The 18,090-nt window shown below is 47.7% G+C and overlaps 1 protein-coding gene across 1 annotated transcript in view; it reads right to left on the bottom strand.

The window, feature by feature from the left end:
- Positions 1–18,090, bottom strand: part of ECE2 (endothelin converting enzyme 2) — a 513,778-nt gene that overhangs the window by 29,756 nt on the left and 465,932 nt on the right. Inside the window, exon 18 of the mRNA XM_069618808.1 lies at positions 14,988–15,083. Within this exon, the coding sequence (XP_069474909.1) occupies positions 14,988–15,083 (96 nt within the window). The remainder of the gene's footprint in view (positions 1–14,987; positions 15,084–18,090) is intronic.

Raw genomic sequence — 18,090 nt, 5'->3', positions numbered from 1 at the left:
GTTTGGAATGGAGGCTCCAATCACGTGTAACAGCGGGATTCCAAGCTTTCCTTTTTATGTGTACATGCTGGGCACTGGGTAAAGAGTCATGGACAAGCTCTGTCACAGGGAGTCCTAAGGGAGGATTCCCTTTTTTCACCTGCACAAGCTCCAATAGCTTTATAGCCCGTACATTTGGCTTCTACTGTAGGCCAGGTGACCATTGGCCTCCTTAGAGGCCTTTGTTTTGTGGCACAAACTCACCATCTTCCACTTAGAGGTTGAAGATCGCAAGATCCAGACCCTTGGGCAAGGCCACACCCTTACGTATATGGAAAAGTGAGGACCTCCTGTGGGCTAGGACCACCAACACAAATGTCTGGGACACAGGAAGGGGGAGAACAGGCTGCAACCCCTCAGGGTGGGCATCTAGGAGCTGGACCACTATTAGCACGTTAGTGGGGCTGTAAAGAGACAGCGTTCTTTGCTAATGCCTTTCCCTCCTTCCCTCATGAGGTGGTTCAGGGAATGGGAGGGTAACACCACTAAGGTCAAATAGATAGATAAAGCCCAGGGTTAAGGGACAACAGGTTTTGGGGACATGGTCAAGAGAAGCGGGGGAAGTTTGACCAAAAAAGGAATACAAATATTGGTGGCTATGTCAAGGATGCAACCATCTACAGATATATTCACACACACACACCTAGATAAGAGTGTAGAGAGAGATCCTCAGGCAGTCATCACCTTGCAAATGCAGCAGAAAGTAGGCGGGAGTTGAAGGAGGGACTGACAGGTGGTAGACCACATGTAAAGACTGGAAGGGGGATCTGTACTTCTGCCCGCTATATGGTAGGGTTTAGGCACAGGACACCCCAGCAAGGCTCTCAATGTGGTAACAGGTGGCGAGCAGCCAGGCTTAAGCTTTCAGGAGGTTATGCAGGCAGGTTCTTAAGTACAGTTTTTCCCCCAACACCCCCACAAAGGAATGTCCACACGCTATGTTGAGTGATAACACAGCTTCTTTATATAGAATAAGGTTGCTACCTCTAAGAAATATATATATATATATATATATATATATATATATATATATATATATATATATATATATATATATATATATATATATATGGGATACATTACTCACCGTAATCGTATTTCTGATGCTTGTATCTGCTTAGATTCACATGCTGTGCATAGGCCGACATCTAGTGGAAGCTGCGGAGTATTACAGTTTGTTTTTCGAAAATCGAAAAAGGGCGTCGACACAGGGCGTGCCAGTAATACTATCCCTAGTGTGACGTCCACTGTACCCATGATCCCTCACGCGTCTAGGATCCCCAGATTGTGTTTTTCCTGACATGAGGTAGCATGAGGAGTAGCGTGAGTACAGATAGTCCAAGCAGATAGACAGAAAGGTAAGACTACAAGCAACCATGCGCCTTCTCTCGGAGGGGAGGAAGGGTGGGTCGCATGTGAATCTAAGCAGATACAAGCATCAGAAATACGATTACGGTGAGTAATGTATCCCTTCTGAGGCTTGTGGAATCTGCTTAGATCACATGCTGTGCATAGATTAGCGAGCAGTACCAGAAGAAGGAGGTGGGATGTGAGAAGGGTCATGAGCAAACAGGTGTCTTAGAACCGCTTGTCCCACTTGTGTATCTGTCTTGGAATGAGTGTCAATGCAGTAATGCTGAGTAAAAGTGTGAATAGAGCTCCAAGTAGCTGCTTTGCAAATGGTGTCGAGGGGAACATTTGCAATGAAAGCCAGAGTGGCCCCAATGCCTCTAGTAGAGTGGGCCCTTGGCGTAAACGGCAGAGTCTTTTCAGAAAGAGAGTAACACAGCTGTATACAGTTGATAATCCACTTAGAGATAGCGACCTTAGAGACGCGATCCCCCTCTCTGCCTGTAGCTACGGAGACAAACAGTTGATCTGTTTTCCTTAGCGGTCTGGTTTTATTTACATAGTATAAGACCGCCCTACGCACATCTAGGGTGTGTAGTTTCACCTCAGCCGAGCTCTGTGGGTTTTGGAAGAAAGCCGGAAGCTCGATGGACTGGTTTACATGGAACTTGGATATGAATTTTGGTGAGAACCTAGGGTGTGTGCGTAAAACCAGTTTGTCCTTGTGGATAGTAAAGAAAGGATCTTGCACTGACAGAGCCTGAATTTCACTGACCCTTCTTATGGAGGTAATGGCTACTAAGAAGGCCGTTTTATAAGTCAGGTGTTTGAGACTACTTTTATGCATGGGTTCGAAGGGGGGGCCCATGAGCTTAGCTAGCACCACGTTGAGGTCCCATCCTGGCGGTGGGTTCGAAATAGGAGGGTGAAGTCTCTTTACTCCTTCCATGAAGGCTTTAACCACTGGTACTTTCCACCACGAGACCCTGTTATGGGATGTGGTGTAAGCCGACAGGGCTGCCAGGTGTACTTTCAGAGAGTTAAAAACCAACCCTGCATCCAGCAGGTGGAGCATGTATGTTACAACGTTGGAAGGAGTCCAATCAACCGGGTTGATTTGTTTATTCTGGCACCAGATAACGAATCTTTTCCACTTGTCAAAGTAACAGTGTCTTGTATTTGGTTTCCTGGACTCTTTTAGAATGTCCATACACCTCTGTGGTAATTTGAGATGTCCAAACTCTATGACTTCAGGAGCCATGCTGCTAGGTTCATAGAGTTGGGTTCCTGATGCACTGTTTGACCTTGTTGCTGGGACAGAAGGTTGTACCAGGCTGGGAGTCTGATGGGCTCGCACACCGCCATCCTGCGTAGGTGTGGAAACCATGGTTGTCTCGCCCACATGGGAGCAACTAGGATGAGCGTCATTGATTCCTTGTTCATCTTGTACACCACCTTCCTGATGAGAGGAGTTGGTGGAAAAGCGTATGCAAACATCCCTGACCAGTTCATCCACAGGGCATTCCCCTGGGAGTCCGTTTGGGGGAACCTGGATGCAAATCCTGGGCATTGTTTGTTTTCGCTTGTGGCGAATAGGTCTATAGTGGGGAAACCCCACTGAGAGAAGAGATCTTCTACTACGTCTCTGTGAAGGACCCATTCGTGTTCTTCTGGGAGGGAGTCTCTGCTTAGAGCATCCGCTAGGGAATTGAGCTCCCCTGGAACATGTTGCGATGACAGGAAGATGTTCCGTCTGAGTGCCCATATCCATATTTTCTGGGCAAGCTTGGACAGATTTGGCGAACGAGTCCCTCCTTGCTTGTTCAGATAGAACATGGCTGTCGTGCAGTCCGTCCTGATCTGCACCGACAAGTTCAGTAGATGGGGCTTGAACGCCTGCAGCGCTCGGAATACTGCCAGAAGCTCTAGCAGATTTATGTGGTTCTTGGCTACTGAGTGAGACCAGAGACCCTGAGCTGTGCGGTGGAGATGGTGAGCTCCCCACCCAGTCAGGCATGCATCTGTAGTCACCACTGCCTGTACTTCGGGATCGTAAAAGGGTTTCCCCTTTGCGAGATTCTCTCTTGTCCACCAGTGTAGGCTCTGTACGAGTGTTGGCGAAACGACCACTAGATCGTCCCACTGACCACTTGCCTGAGACCACTGTTTCGCCAACCATTCCTGCATGGGACGCATGCGCAGACGCGCGTGGGGGACCAGGTAAATGCATGACGCCATCATGCCCAGTAACCGCATAGCTTTGCGTACTGTTATCTGTTGACCTGACTGATAATGCGGAATTTGCAGAAGTATATTCCGAATTCTTTCTTCCGAAGGGAAGGTCAATTCTTTCTGAGTATCTAGGATAGCTCCTAGAAACTGTTTTGAGGTGCTTGGCACCAGACTTGACTTTTTCTCGTTGATAGAGAAGCCTAATTCGTGGAGGAGGTCGATAGTCCTCTGAATGTTTGATCTGCAGATTCCTGGGGTTTCCCCCGTTATGAGCCAGTCGTCCAGATAAGGGTACACTGGGATTGCCTCCCTGCGTAGGTGTGCAGCTGCCACCGCCAGTACCTTGGTGAATACCCTTGGTGCTGAAGCTATCCCGAAGGGCAGTACCTTGAATTGGTAGTGGCGACTGTCCACCTTGAAGCGCAAGTATTTTCTGTGCGCCGGGAGCATGGAAATTAGGAGCAGATTGTAGATTTCCTCGAGGAGGATCTTTTGATGTTCTAAAGAGTGGACTTTTTGTCTTGGAGGGTGGTTTCGGGGACGTTGCAGTAGTTCTATACAGTACCCCTTGGATACCGTCGACAGCACCCATCTGTCGGATGTTATCCCTTCCCATGCCTGGGTGAAGCTGGATATTCGTCCCCCTACTGGGGTTGCATGGGAAGGGACCCTGAAATGAGCGTCACTGCTTTGGTGGAGGCGTGCCGCCTCCTTTACTGGGGCTGCCTCTGCCTCTACCACGTCCTCTTCTACTAGCCCTACCATACCCCTGGGTAGACTGTTGTGAGTTGGTGTTCCACTGTGTACCCTGGGTGTGGGAATAGCTATTTCCTCTATTGGAATTTTGGCCGCGGGGGCGACGAAAATTGCCGTTCCCTCTTTGGTTAGGTGGTTTTGTAGTTAACTGGCCAAGGGATTTGAGGGTGTCGAATTCCTCCTTAGCGTTTTTTAGTGCGTCCTCGACTGCCTTTCCAAACAGGAGATCACTTTCCACTGGTTTGTCTAAGAGTGCAGCTTGTGTTTCTGCTCTGAATCCCGATTGCCTCAACCAAGCATGTCTTTTGATGACAGTCCCCTCTGCTATAATTCTACCCGCATTGTCTGCGGCGTCTAAAGTTGCTTTTAAAATGCAGCCTGAGACGTTTCTTCCCTCTGCACAAATGCGAGATAGCTGGCTCTTAAGGGGTTCGGGAGCGGAATCTATTAGTGCTGCCACTTCTTCCCACTGATGGCAGTTGTAGCTGGCCAACAGTGTGGTGGAATTCGCGATTCTGGTTTGGTAGGCTGCCGTGGAAGCTACTTTTCTACCAAAACCATAGAGTTTCTTACTTTCCTTGTCGGGGGGAGCCTCCGAGGAAGATAATGGGGTTCCAGCTCTTTTGCGGGTGTTAGTTACGACTAGAGAGTCTGGCTTAAGTTGGCCTCTAATATATAGAGGGTCCGACTGGGCTGCTTTAAACAGCTTCTCTACTCTCGGGTTTACAGGTCTTGTCAGGTTTGGGTTGACCAGGGATGGTGCTATTCTGCGTTGAATAGATCTCAGGATGGGAATGGTCTGGGCTACTGTCTTCCTTTCCCCTATTAGTTCCTCCGCGAAGTCCCTCTCTTCTTGGACACCTTGAGTGTCTATGTGGAAGTGGTTAGCTGCCCGAGAGAGCAGTTCATTCAGGAGGGGCTGATTATCTATTGGGGAATCAGACACTGGGGCTTCCCTTTCGACTGGTGAGTCCATTCTGAAAATATCTGGGCTATTTTCTGGCTCATCCTCGTCTTCGTCCTCCCCGTAATAATCTGACACTGCGAGATCTTCTGGTGTCTCAAAATCCTGGCCCTCTATAAGGGAAGAGTCTCCTTGGCCTGTAGGGAAAAGGCAAGAATAGGGTTGGACCTCGAAGGGGTCTGAAGCCTTTAATGGTGTCTCGACCCGGGGCCTTTTATTTGAAGGGATAGGGTCCCTTGAACCTGAGGGAGAAGATTCCTGAGGGTTTAAAGCTAGTAGTTGGTCAGGGTGTTTTTCGAAGAAATTTGCTAAGGAGGACATCCTTGACATTACTCTGTCAATGTCCTCGCATGACCAGAGTTTTGAGCTTGGGGTGACATTGCTGGAACTCTCTATGGACTGTCCCTGAGAAGACTTGGATGGGGAAGTCAGTTCTATTGTTGTGGGGGATTGAAAGGGTTGTTTCCTTTGTTGCTTACCCCCTTCCCAGTGGGTGGAAGTGTGTTTACCCTTTCCCTTATCTTTCGACGCCTGGCGTCGAGGATCGGAGGTGGAATCCCTGTGTTTCGAACTAGGCTCCGAAACTGAGCCCTCCTTACTCCCAAGTGATGTACCCTTTCCCTGGGGTGCAGGCTGGGGATGGAAGCCGTGTTCGTCTCCGGACGAGTGATCTTCTGTGATGTTAATGGGCGAGGCACTATGTGCAAGTGTGGAGGCTTGCCTGACGTCGTGCGGCGACCTCGACCGGGACCGCCCAGAGGACGTCCTTTCGGACCGCTCCTTCTGTGCCTCTTTCAGAGGTTTCGACGACGTCGAATCTCGGGTGGCTTTTTTGTGTTTAGCGTGTGTATGTGTAACGCTCTTGTCGCCGGGGGACTTCCCCATAGTCGCCGGGACGGACGACCTTCCGAGGCCGGGGACGTGCGTTAGGCTGTCTTTCGACGCCTTGGTGCCCTCGCCGTCCGAAAGTCCGGCGTCGCTGCCGTCGCTGAAGGTACCCTGCGCCTCCATAGCTGCTAGCTTGGCGTGGTGGGCCCAACGCTTGGTGGAGCGGTCCTTAAGAGTTTTGGTCTTAAACCTGCTACAGGCCCTGCAACCCGTCTCCGGGTGGTCTCTGGGCAGGCAAAGGTTGCACGTAGCGTGCTTATCTACCCAAGGGTATTTCTTATTACACTTGGGGCAAAACTGAAAGGGCGTACCCTCCATACGCGCCTGTGGGCAGCGGGCAAGTGTGTGTAGGTAAGAAGGTGCCTATAACCGAGTGTGGAAGTGTACCACCCCCCACTCTCCCTACTTGTAGGGCCGAGGCCAGCGGCCCAGGCCCGAGCCGAGGCGGAAGCCTCAAGGCCCAATCCGTCGGGTTTCGACGTTGATCTCCTCCCCGGTTCGGCGTCGAGATGCTGATCGACGTAAGGGTGACAAAACGGGGCAAATTAGAATTAGTTTTAAGTGCAAATATGGCAAAGCCAGGGAACTCCGATGAAGTGCTTCCGACCAGAATGGCGGAAAAAACAATCTGGGGATCCTAGACGCGTGAGGGATCATGGGTACAGTGGACGTCACACTAGGGATAGTATTACTGGCACGCCCTGTGTCGACGCCCTTTTTCGATTTTCGAAAAACAAACTGTAATACTCCGCAGCTTCCACTAGATGTCGGCCTATGCACAGCATGTGATCTAAGCAGATTCCACAAGCCTCAGAAATATATATATATATAAATAATAAACACTTTGTACTTGGGATACTTATTCACAGAATGGTAAATATATACATTCTATGTGGTACCACACAATACTTAAATCCAGTAATAGATCCACTAACTGCAGACAGTTTTAAATAGGCAGGTGCATTCTTAAGTGAGGTGTATCTGCATAGAATAGGGCAGAAAGGCAGGTTAGTTGTGAACAGTGACAGAATACTTACTAGCTTTGATAGATAATTCTGACTGAGGATCCCTCCATCTGGGCAACCTATAATGGAAAAGTTAGGGAGTAACTTATGCTATCTTTTACAGCCCAGTCCAATAATGTTCAATACCCTTATGCTTTCTTAAGGCTCTACCACCCCCAAAGTACCTCAAAGGCCACAGGAGAACAGGATCCAAGATGAATCTGGGACCCCTGGACGACTCCTAAGGCTAGAAAATTCTCTTCCTCATCACGGTACCTTTGGTGCCTTGGCTGGCGAAGTGGCAGAGTTTCTCGGCTTTAGTCGACGATTCCCTCTGAGGATGGGACGCCTTCGGAAGAAGGAGCCACTGGGCTGCAGAGTCCCAGAATAAAAAGGAACCAAAGTTTTTCTGAAGTGCAGTAGTTTTACTCTTTGCGGTGCTCTCCTTTGGTCGATGATTTCTCCAACTGTAGAAATCCTGTGAATATGAAACATGCTCTGGGCTTCTTAAAGGCTTGGCAGGTGAAAGTAAGACCCCTGCGATCCTTGCATGACTTCTGGCTGCGACGAGTGCATAGGCCACTTTTGGTGTCGGGTTTCGGAATATCGGCTTTCTGACTTTTGGTTCTTCAGGTGCTGCAGCCGCAACATGGACCTCTGGACAGCTTTGGGTGACCTGGACTCGACCACTGGAATGAACCTCAGACCCTCACCAAGTCTGGAACTTAGGGACTTCTTTGTTAGTTTCTGGTGGCAGGAAACCCATCGACAGGACTTCCACTGCACCCAATGACTCTGGGCTCTCACTGCGTGGACAAAGTGGTCAGTAGTGACAGCAAGGATGTCCTTTCAAATGTTCTTAGGTAGTTTTGAACTTTTGCAGCTCCGGGTGTCCAGCAGCACTATTACCCCCTCTTCTGATCAGTAGACAGCAACGGCTTGCAGCGGTCACAAAATGCACCTCCGTACCCTGGGCAACACCAATGGACTTCTCTGGCTCCAGATGTCCGGCACTCCTCCTCTGGACATCGAAGACCCCTTCTCCAGATGGCAGGCACACTGAAGTGGCTTCCAGGATACTTTGATGAAGAGCAGCAGCTTTGCATGTTGCTCCCTCGTAGCTCTGGAGGGTCTCCTTTGCAGGTCCTCTCTGGATCATTTCTTGGGAGACACGACAGCTTTCGAATTACACTGAAGAAATGCAGCAGCAGACTTCTCTTCCAGCTGGGCTTCAAGGAACAGCTTCTGCTTGCTTCAACGTCGACTTCAGCTTCTGCACAATTTGGTAAGTGAGAGGTCCCCAAATATACACATCTGTCCCTCATTCATGCTGGCTGAGCCAGGCTCAGTCAGCCAACCATGCAGAAGGGCATTCATGCAGGCAGGCAGTCAATCAGGCTCAGGGGAATTCAGGCCATTCACTCCACCCATACACTGATAACAAGGAATGTGGGCTGGGGTAAATATCCAGCCTTTCAGCACACTACACTGCATTCATGTCAGTTTCAGTCAGAGCTGTCTCATTCATTGTGTCACGCACACAGAAACCAGACACCCACAACAGAGAATATGAGTTGACTCCCAACTCCATTCACACAGGTCACACCCCTAGGGTGTACCCACAACACATAACACCTGGGAAGGCTCCAGACAGTCTGACAGGAGGCAGCCCCAGAGCCATACATGGTATTTCCACCCAACAGCCATTCAGGAGGAAGGGACAGAGTCAGGGCTTCCCAGGACTTTGTGAAACAAGGTAAAAGGCAATAGAAACCAAGAGGCCACAGGGGCCATCTTGCCTTCTATCAGGAATCCATTGATTCCTATTGCAGGACATGAGTGTCCCAAAAATGGAGGACACTCAGAGCCACTGCCAAGTCAGCAAGTAGCTGCCACCAGCCCATACCCTGTTCTCTGGGCAACACACAGGTGCACAAAATCACACATAAGGGGTACAAGTGTGTACCCCCACCCATGGGTGCCATTCGGGTATCCCATGGGTGTTTGTCACCAAAAGATAAACATGAAGAGCTGCACTGCCAGAGGTCCAAGCGGGACCCCAGTGGCAGAAATCGTAAGGTAAACACACAGAGAAGTGGTAGAACAAGGACAGGAGGTCCTGTCCCCCCATAAGGCATTTCCAGCATCACACCCCATATGCCATGAGCGGTCCAGGAGTAGTGAGTGGTGACGTGAGAGTCAGAAAGAGGCACCTGAGGTGGGCCGCATATGCCAGGAATGGCCTGAGAAAGACAAACCTAAGGATACAGGAACAAGAGCTACAAGGAACAGAGAAGATGGCTGCATCCTCCAGTATCTGGCCGCTCACGAGGAAGGAGCAAGCAAGCTGCACAAAGCCAGAGTTTAGGAAATTGAAGGCAGAGCAGTGGCAAGGCACGAAGCAGCAGCAAGGGCCAATCACTGTAATCAGAACATGTGCTTTGCAAGACAGACATGATCGCTCCCCCAGCCGTGATATGGCCACTTCTCGAGGTGCCACTCATAATCTCCACTGCTAAATGGCTGCTTTCATGCCCGCACCATCAGATCTGCCAATAGCCCAAGGAGATCTAGGCTTTAGAAGGTAACAGGTGTGAAAAGATAATTTAAAACATGGACCGGTGAGGGAGGTACCAGGTTCCCATGGCATTCTTCTATCCCCAACCCTTTCAGAATACCAAATATTCCTCCCTACTGCGCTCACATCTGGAATCCACACATGCTGCATGTATTCAGGGTAATGCAGAGAGAACACCATAATGTATAAGGCAAGCAGGTTTAAGCAGGCACACATGGAAAGAGCAGTGAATGTGCTAGTGTTTTGATAGCAGCATGCAAATACCACTTTAAGAATATGGAAGAGGCCCACCAATTGGGGCATCGTGTTTTTGTGGCAATACAGAAGGTCAAAGAGCTTGGTGGAGAGCTACACCCAATCAGGCACCTTTTATGGTAGAATTGGTCTCCTTTGTCTGCCTGCATAGTTTGTGTAGGCCATCTACGCCCTTAACAGATTGTCCTGAGCCTCGGCGTGAACCTTGACCATTTTCTTGGTGATTATATTGTGCCATGGGAACCAGGCAAGCAGAAGGTGTGTAGGTAGGCAATGCAATGCCCTTGGGTAGACTCCTGCCAAATGAGAGAATTGAGACATGCCTATAGAGAAGCAGAGTAATATCTCTTGTATGTGAACTCAGCCAATGGTAATAGGTCCATCCAGTTATCTTTAGTGTGTTGATGAAGCAGGGCAACTACTGTTTGATGACTTGTTTGACCCTCTCAGTTTGTCCATCTGTTTGTGGGTGAAATGCTTTGAAGTGTTTTGCCCGAAAGGCTAACTGCCTGGACAGTGCATGCCAGATTTCGGCAGTGAATTGTGGTCCTCGATCAGATACTACTTCATCAGGAATCCTGTGTAGTCTTACACTTTTTGCAAGAAATGCTGCACCAGAGTTTCTGCTGCGGGAAGAGCATTGAAAGTGACGAAATACCCCATCTTGATCTAGGTATCCAAAACTGCCTGCATAGGAGTCTTTTTCCCGGATGGCAGCAGGTCCATAGTCCATAATGAGTTTCCCTCATTTTCGAGATGATGTCTCTAAAGGTCAGAGGAGAGCCTTAGGCATCGTCCTAGTATCTTTCTGCTTCCATCCATAATGGTTCCATAGGTTAAAATCACGGCAAAAATGGCCGTGGACACAAAATATTGTGGCAAAAAGTCTGTGGTTTTGCCGTCGCAATCCATGTAAAGGATGCGGGGGACACCCCTGCAACCCCCTGGCCCATTATACCATTTAATGGGAGCGGGGGACAACTCTGCAACCGCTGCTCCCCTTAAATGGTGTAATGGGGTACACCTTTAAAGGGTCAAACCACTGCATTTTGGCTGCAAATTTTTGTTCAGGCGACATTTTTGCCGCGATTTTATCACTGCATACCTCCGTAATGTATTCCCCCAACGTCCATTCTCACCTGGGGCCACAGTTGGTTTCTCCCAGTTATGACCGCTTAGGGTGGAATAGTGGCACCAGTTTTGAGTCTCTTCATTGGGGACATACTATGGTTTCGGAGGCCGGAGCTGCCCCCCTAGGGTGAATTTCAGTTCGGGTGAGTTCAGGGTGCTGTCTAAAGAGCTGCAAGGCTTGTGGATTTTGCTGGGAGGGCCAGAGACGATGTTCGAGGGTGCCCAGTAATCTTACCACAGCCACGGTCTACACATTCATGATAGGCAGAAGTTCGCCCAGAATGGTTTCCCGCCAATAACACCTGTTACAGCTCTCCCCCCCCCCCCGCCTCCTACCCCCGGGCTGTAATGCCTCATAATGAACCAGAATAACCCGGAGATACACTTCCCCTGCACATGAAAAAGTGAGCAGGGCATGGGAAGCGACTTGCTTAGCATGGCGTTCGGTAATAATGGACCTCTGGAAGAACTGTTTGTTGGGGTGATCTCTTGACAAGGATGGCGTAAAATGAAAAGGGCAGTTCAATCGTTTCCTTCAAAATAAAGGTTGTCAGGTGATCTGGAACTCTAAAGTTTGGCTCTGGGTTTGTCACAGCATTCGCCTTAGTGATCAGCTCCCAAAATGTCTCTGGGTACTTTCACTTCAAGTCCCATCATGCACTCTTACTATTAGTGTTGGTTTCTGGAATGTCTCTGGGGCTTTAACTTTAAGACTCAGGTGTGTAATCTTTCTCTTAGCGTTCAGGTTCTTGAATGCCTATGGGGAATGTAACATCAAGTCCTTGCATGCGTAAAACTGGATGAATGTCGGTGAACACGCTGCCTCGTAGGCGGTGGCGGTGGTCACCGCTATTAGGAGCGACACTCCATCTCGACCGAAGGTCATGGGGCTTTATTCATGGGGGCAGAGATGTCTTTGGGAGAGAGCACATGGAAGGGGCGGGTGTTGCGGCCGAAATGTGGGCGGAATAGATCGGTTTGTTTGTAGGGACTGGAAGTGTGTCGGCAAGGGTAAGGCTGAAAGGCCCCTTTAAAATATGGCTCACACTTTCTACCATCCTAAATGGCAAATCATCATAAATCCCTTGTCTTGTGTCTGCCTCTCCCAGCCTGCGGTTCCTCCAGCAGCTCCATTCTGTCTGATGGGGCCTCTATCCGACATTCAGCAACTCAGCAACACTCATGGAATCATGGATTCTCCACAACCTCTGCTCTCGCTCTCCCAGTGTGGCTCCATCAGCACTCTTTGTCTGCTTGCTGTTTCTGAGGTCAATTTATTCTCTGGCCCAAAGTGCAGCAGGCCAAGGTGCTCGTGTGGTCATGGAGGGAAATCTAGGAATTGCTCGTGCTGTTCATGGTGACTGATGCTACTCCAACACAGAGCACTAAACTTTAAACAACAGTATAGATTATGTGTGTATTAGGTGACGTGGAGAGAAGATGCAGTACCCAGACTCTGCATGAATTACACTCTTTTACTCTTTTATCAAAGTTCTTTTTAATAAAAAAAAATCCTTCGTCAGGCGATCAGGCCTGATTTCACATGCTACACATTGATTTTACGGTAACACTACGTCTTAGCTGAGCTGGCATGGATTAGCAGGGTTTTACTGGTGTCATGCAGCCGACAAAACACAGGTTTCATCAAACACAAGAAACTCCTCCCCTCCCAAATTTCCACAGAAGAGTTTCCGAAGGCCTTATTGCCTCCATTCCCTGGAGTCCTGATCTCCTCCCTCGATACATCCTTTCTACGCCACCTCTGGTCCTGGACCTCCTGAATGCCACATTCTCCATTCTCCTTCCACCACGTGGTTTGACCCTTTTCGATCAGTGTCTCCTCTGCCTTGGGTGATGGTGGCCAGCTCTTTCCTTTCTGCTCTCTATCTAGTGGGCTTGATAGTCTCCTCCTTACGCCTCCTGACGTTCAGCTTCTTCTGCCTTTTCTTTTCTCTCCGCCCGCCGCCTCCTGATACTCTCCTTCTACCACCCTCTGATGCTCCTTCTCCACCTCTTGTCTGCAGACTTCTACATTTCTTCCTTTCTCCCTCCAGCCTTCTCCCACTTCTCTCCTGAATCACCCACTTGCTACATACTTTACTTGTGGCGTTGTCCAATGACCCACTCCAGTCTTCCCTTGGCCAGTGTTTAAATAGCCTGCTTTCCCCTCCCATGGTTTGGGCTGGGATCGAGAGTCTGCAGCTGGGCTGCCTGATTGTGAATGGAGCTGGATTGGCCCCCGTTAATTACGGCCCTTGGATCAGGTGTCTTGGTTTTCTTGCACCAGCGAGCAGACCACTGTTTTAAAAGCTGCACCCCCATTTTGGAATGGGGCATTGCATGTTTCTGCGCATGCCTGCAAGGATACAGCTGTGGATGCAGAGCCACGTCTTCCTCTCTACGTACAGTGAGTCTTTAAGGAGAACTCGTTGCTGAAATGATGCTGTCATAAAATTGTCGTCCTCCTCTCACAGATGTTGCCTTGCGAGATGTAGGTAGACTGCAGTTTGGGTCTTGTTTCGTGGAACACTGCACCTGGAACTCCTGACCCTTCCCAAAATGAACGTAGAGCTCTTAAAGTGCCAGTGCCATTTTGGTTATACATATGGCTGTCTCCTGCCTACTGGCGAGGGGCCAGTAGGGTATGGCCAAGGGATCCTCCCGATAGCTCCCCCATGCCCATCTTCCACTAGCTCATGGTGGAACCCAGCCCTCTTGCCACCCCACTAGATGGACTTATAATAATCAAGGGGATTTTGGCAGACTTGTTATAATAAAAAATGCATAGACATATAAGTTTGGTTTTGTGACGTAGGCTTTGGACTTAATTATATGATATGATATTTTATTTGTAATGCGCTCGTTCCTTTGTGTCACTTATTTACAAATTGCAATGGGATGGCATATATGTTTTAAGACAGGTTTTTAACAAGGGATAACACGCATGCTATGTGCTGCTAGCAATAATAGGCACAATTAAAACCCCACACTACGATGAGTGTAGAAGCACTCCCTCATACTGCTGTTTAGGGGACATGGGTGGATAAAGCTACTGAGAATGGGGTCAAGATCGCATTTTACACTGCACGTTGTCAAGTTTCAAGTGGGTCTTTTAAATGTAACTTGATTAACTCGTGAGTACGAGTTTTGTTTGGTTAAGTGTGCTGTATGATGTACACAGCAGTACATATTATTGATCCAAAAAAGTGCTATCTGCATTCACTACTTTTAAAGGTATCACTACCTCCAACATACAAACAGGCCGCAGATATTCATTTTTATTTTGGAAAATAATAATTTTAAACAAGTATTTCTGATTTTGTGTTAGATTAGAAAAGTGTGCTTAACCACACCAAGTTCCACTTTTTTAAAATTTCACTCCAATGTGAAAGGGAGTGAGAGGAAAGGGGGAATGAAGGGAAGCATTGCACAAGGAAGGTTCCTGTCTTCTTCAAAGGCGAACTTAATCAGTCAAGTTTTGAATTCCTTTATGTTGCAAAGGTGGTTGTGGTGACTTTTCATGAAAGCTGCCCTTGTAGCGCTTGGACTAGTCTAGGGGTATCCAGGCAACCTCAGGGGTACTGGTTTACCTTATACTGTATGTTGATGCGATCGCTGGATTGACAGGTAGCTTGCGTAGCAACACATTTGGAACTATCTAGCGCCCCCTAGAGAGTCACCCAGATCCAGCGCTAGATCCTGGGAACTAGCCTCCATGCAGCACTTTCCAAGCCTTTTATGTGCGACTGAGCAACCCCACTCACAAATCACCACCAGAAAAAAAAATTACCTGCGCAAACCCAAGGAAGAAGAGCTGGTGGTTGGTGAGCCCCAGGGCAGGCAGCTGTTTCTCTTCTCCATTCAGCCGTAGCCAGGATTTATAGGCCTGTGGGAAACAGAAGAGAAAGTGGTGCAAGTAAGCACAGCTGGAATCCAGTAGGCACCATCAGCAATGACTACATGACGGCCACACTAAAAAGCAACGCAATGGTCCCACATCCACAGCCTAAGTCCCCTGCGAAGCAAGAATCTCATGTTTGCCACTATTGAATCCTGGTCTTGTTAATTCATCAACTAATCAATAACATCACATTGCATTGTATTACATAACCAGCTCATGGCAATCACACATCAAGACAACAAATCCAGATGCCCTGATTATAGAAACACATCTAGGCACGCTGTGCACTACACAGGCATGTCTAGGGGAAAACCTTAACTCAGTCTGGAAATATCTTGAGCTATGGGGCAGTATGCCAAAATAATACCAAAAGGGAGCATAGGATGTAGTATGTATTTACAGCGATGTTCTAAACATAACACAAATAGCTTGGCCCCACTCTCTTGGAGACTCCTATTCTACGGGTCAAAAGTATTTTCTCCTGCACTGCGAAGTGTGACCGAGTTTCAGTCTGTAGACACTGCTTGTATTTCTGTTTATTGATTGTTAAAGCACGCCCAACTCACGCAATTGCTTCTAGGCACTATGTTCTGATCACCGGCAGCCATGCTAGAAGGCTCAGTAATGATGGAGCTGATTGGCGAATCAACCACAAATGAATGAGGGGAAAACTAAGAAAAACAGAAAGGTAGAAAGAGAGCAGGTGGTTTGAAGAGGGGGCATAACAAAAAGGTTGATGGGGTGGCAAAGGAAGAAGGACCCAACAAGAAAGAACGTATTCACTGGGGGACACAACTTAGAAAATGTGTGTTAAACGACAGCCCTGAACTTTATGAGAGAAAAGCTAATTCTCAGGTCCATCAGAAAAGTGTTCCAGAGTCCAGGACCAAGAACTGAGAAGCAGCTGTCACACGACTCTTGCAGTTTGAGGACAGGGCAAGGAGTAGTGCGTGCATTGGGAGTAACAGGTGATTATAGCCATTCGGTTGGCATCCATCATAAAGAAACAAGCAGATTTAGGCCTTGGACAAGATACACCAGGCCCATTAGATACTGCTGGCCACAAAGTAAATGCCATTTCTTACTTTGACCTTCATCTCTTGGTTAGTCCTTTTGCAATGTCTGTTAAAACACCCTATCCACAGGCTAAAGACAGTGAAAGTGAGGCATGGATCAAGAAAGTGAAGCCTGGTCTCACCCACCAGAGGCTCTTCTAGCTTCTCTTCACCTTTTGCTTTTAACATAAATTTGCAACAATTTCTCTGACTTTTCATTGGAATTAGAGGCTCAACGCTGATTTGGAAAATTGATTTCATTCCCATAACAAGGTGTAACTTGTACGACAGGAAGTGACGTTTGATTTAAAAAATGATTTCAGCCTCTTCTAGGGATGCTCAACTTTCTGCAAATGTCCCGTTCTAACACACTTCACATCAGGAAACATTGAAAATCGCACCCACATAATGGATAGACGTAATGCAGCTGGAAAAGGGGTGTCAATGGATTTGTAGCGGTGTCTCAGCTCGTGCCACTTCCAAAGAAGGCCACGCTCACAAAAGTCCTTTTTTAAAACAATCCACGGCAATGTCCAAAACAATTATTTATGTTATTGTTGTAAATGTGGTGTGAGAAGTGTGACAGTGAGATGTGTGTAGAAAGTGAAAGTAAGTGACGGAAGAATATTTTGCACTGAGAGAAAAAATGTTTTTTTAACAGGGGAACAATTTATTTTTTACTTAAAACAGAGAAACCTTTCCCAAGAAAACCAATAATGAAATAGACCTAAGAACCTTTTGCCATATCTCCCAACCAGGTCTCCAATTTGTGGAAAATAGTAAGTAGCAAGTGGTTGCCAACTTGGCAAGCATAAACTGGCAATGTGTTCAGCTAGTTGTCCTTCTGAAGAGACCCAGAGAGAATACCGTTTTCTGTCTTTTTCATTTTTTTTTCTACTCGTGCAACACTTTGTGCACCAATAGCCAGTGGTCGAAGATAGTCGGAGCGGTCGGGAGCGGTGCTCCTATACTTTTTTAATTTACCTTGTACAGCTCCTATACTTTTATTTTAAAAAGAAACCGTTCCGGAATGGTTTTGGTTTAAAATAAAAGTGTAGGAAGAAGTTGAAACCTTCACTTTCAGTGCACTGCACTGAACGTTCCCTTAAACAGCAGGTGCAAGTGTTTGGGGGGTGTATTGTGTGTGGGAGGGGTTGTGGCAATAGGGTTTGTGGGGAGCAGGGGCAGGCCAGCAGGGAACATAGCTCCACTACTTCTTTTCGTACACTTCGACCACTGCCAATAGTATGTGTAGATATATTGGTAGGAAAGAACCCAGCTACATGTTTGGCGGATATTGTTTTCAAATCAAACATTTACTTTCCAATTCTAGAAAATATCATTAAATAGCTGTAGCTAGCACGACAGACATCGCCCAGTTAACAGAAGCTTCTTCTAGGGTCTAGTACAGGGGTCTACAACCTTTGGCTCTCCTGGTGTTTTGGACTACAAATCCCACCGGCCATAGCCACTATAGTCTATCATGTAATAGGATACATTCTGCCCAAGATAGGGGATACAGTAGTGCATGAGATGCCATTTCATGTCGGCCTTCTCTTCATCATCCTGAACTCAATAGCAAGTAAGAGAAAAACTGGCCTATGCCTGAGAAGTTTTCTAATGACAGGGTATGGTTATGGTGCTCAGAGTTCTTCATTGCTAGATACTTAAGACTAAATGCATCAATAAGCACCTTGCATAAACAGGAAAGCACTACATGCTGAAAGGTGGCATGCACTAGTTTGCATCACCTTAGCAATACATTATGTGAAGCCATCTTGGAGTAAGACATAGACAACAGATTCTGAATTAGAAATAAAACTGCATTAACTTAAAAGTCAGGGTGGAAAAAGGCCTATCTTGCGCTATACTATGATGGGATTTTCCTTGCTGAAATAAAATTAAGGAGTGTCCGAGTCAAAGAGTTCAACTTGGGA

Source organism: Ambystoma mexicanum, chromosome 10 (assembly GCF_040938575.1).
Source record: "Ambystoma mexicanum isolate Mex_15411 chromosome 10, UKY_AmexF1_1, whole genome shotgun sequence".
NCBI classification, from domain to species: domain Eukaryota; kingdom Metazoa; phylum Chordata; class Amphibia; order Caudata; family Ambystomatidae; genus Ambystoma; species Ambystoma mexicanum.
This window is presented reverse-complemented; position numbering and strand designations above follow the sequence as displayed.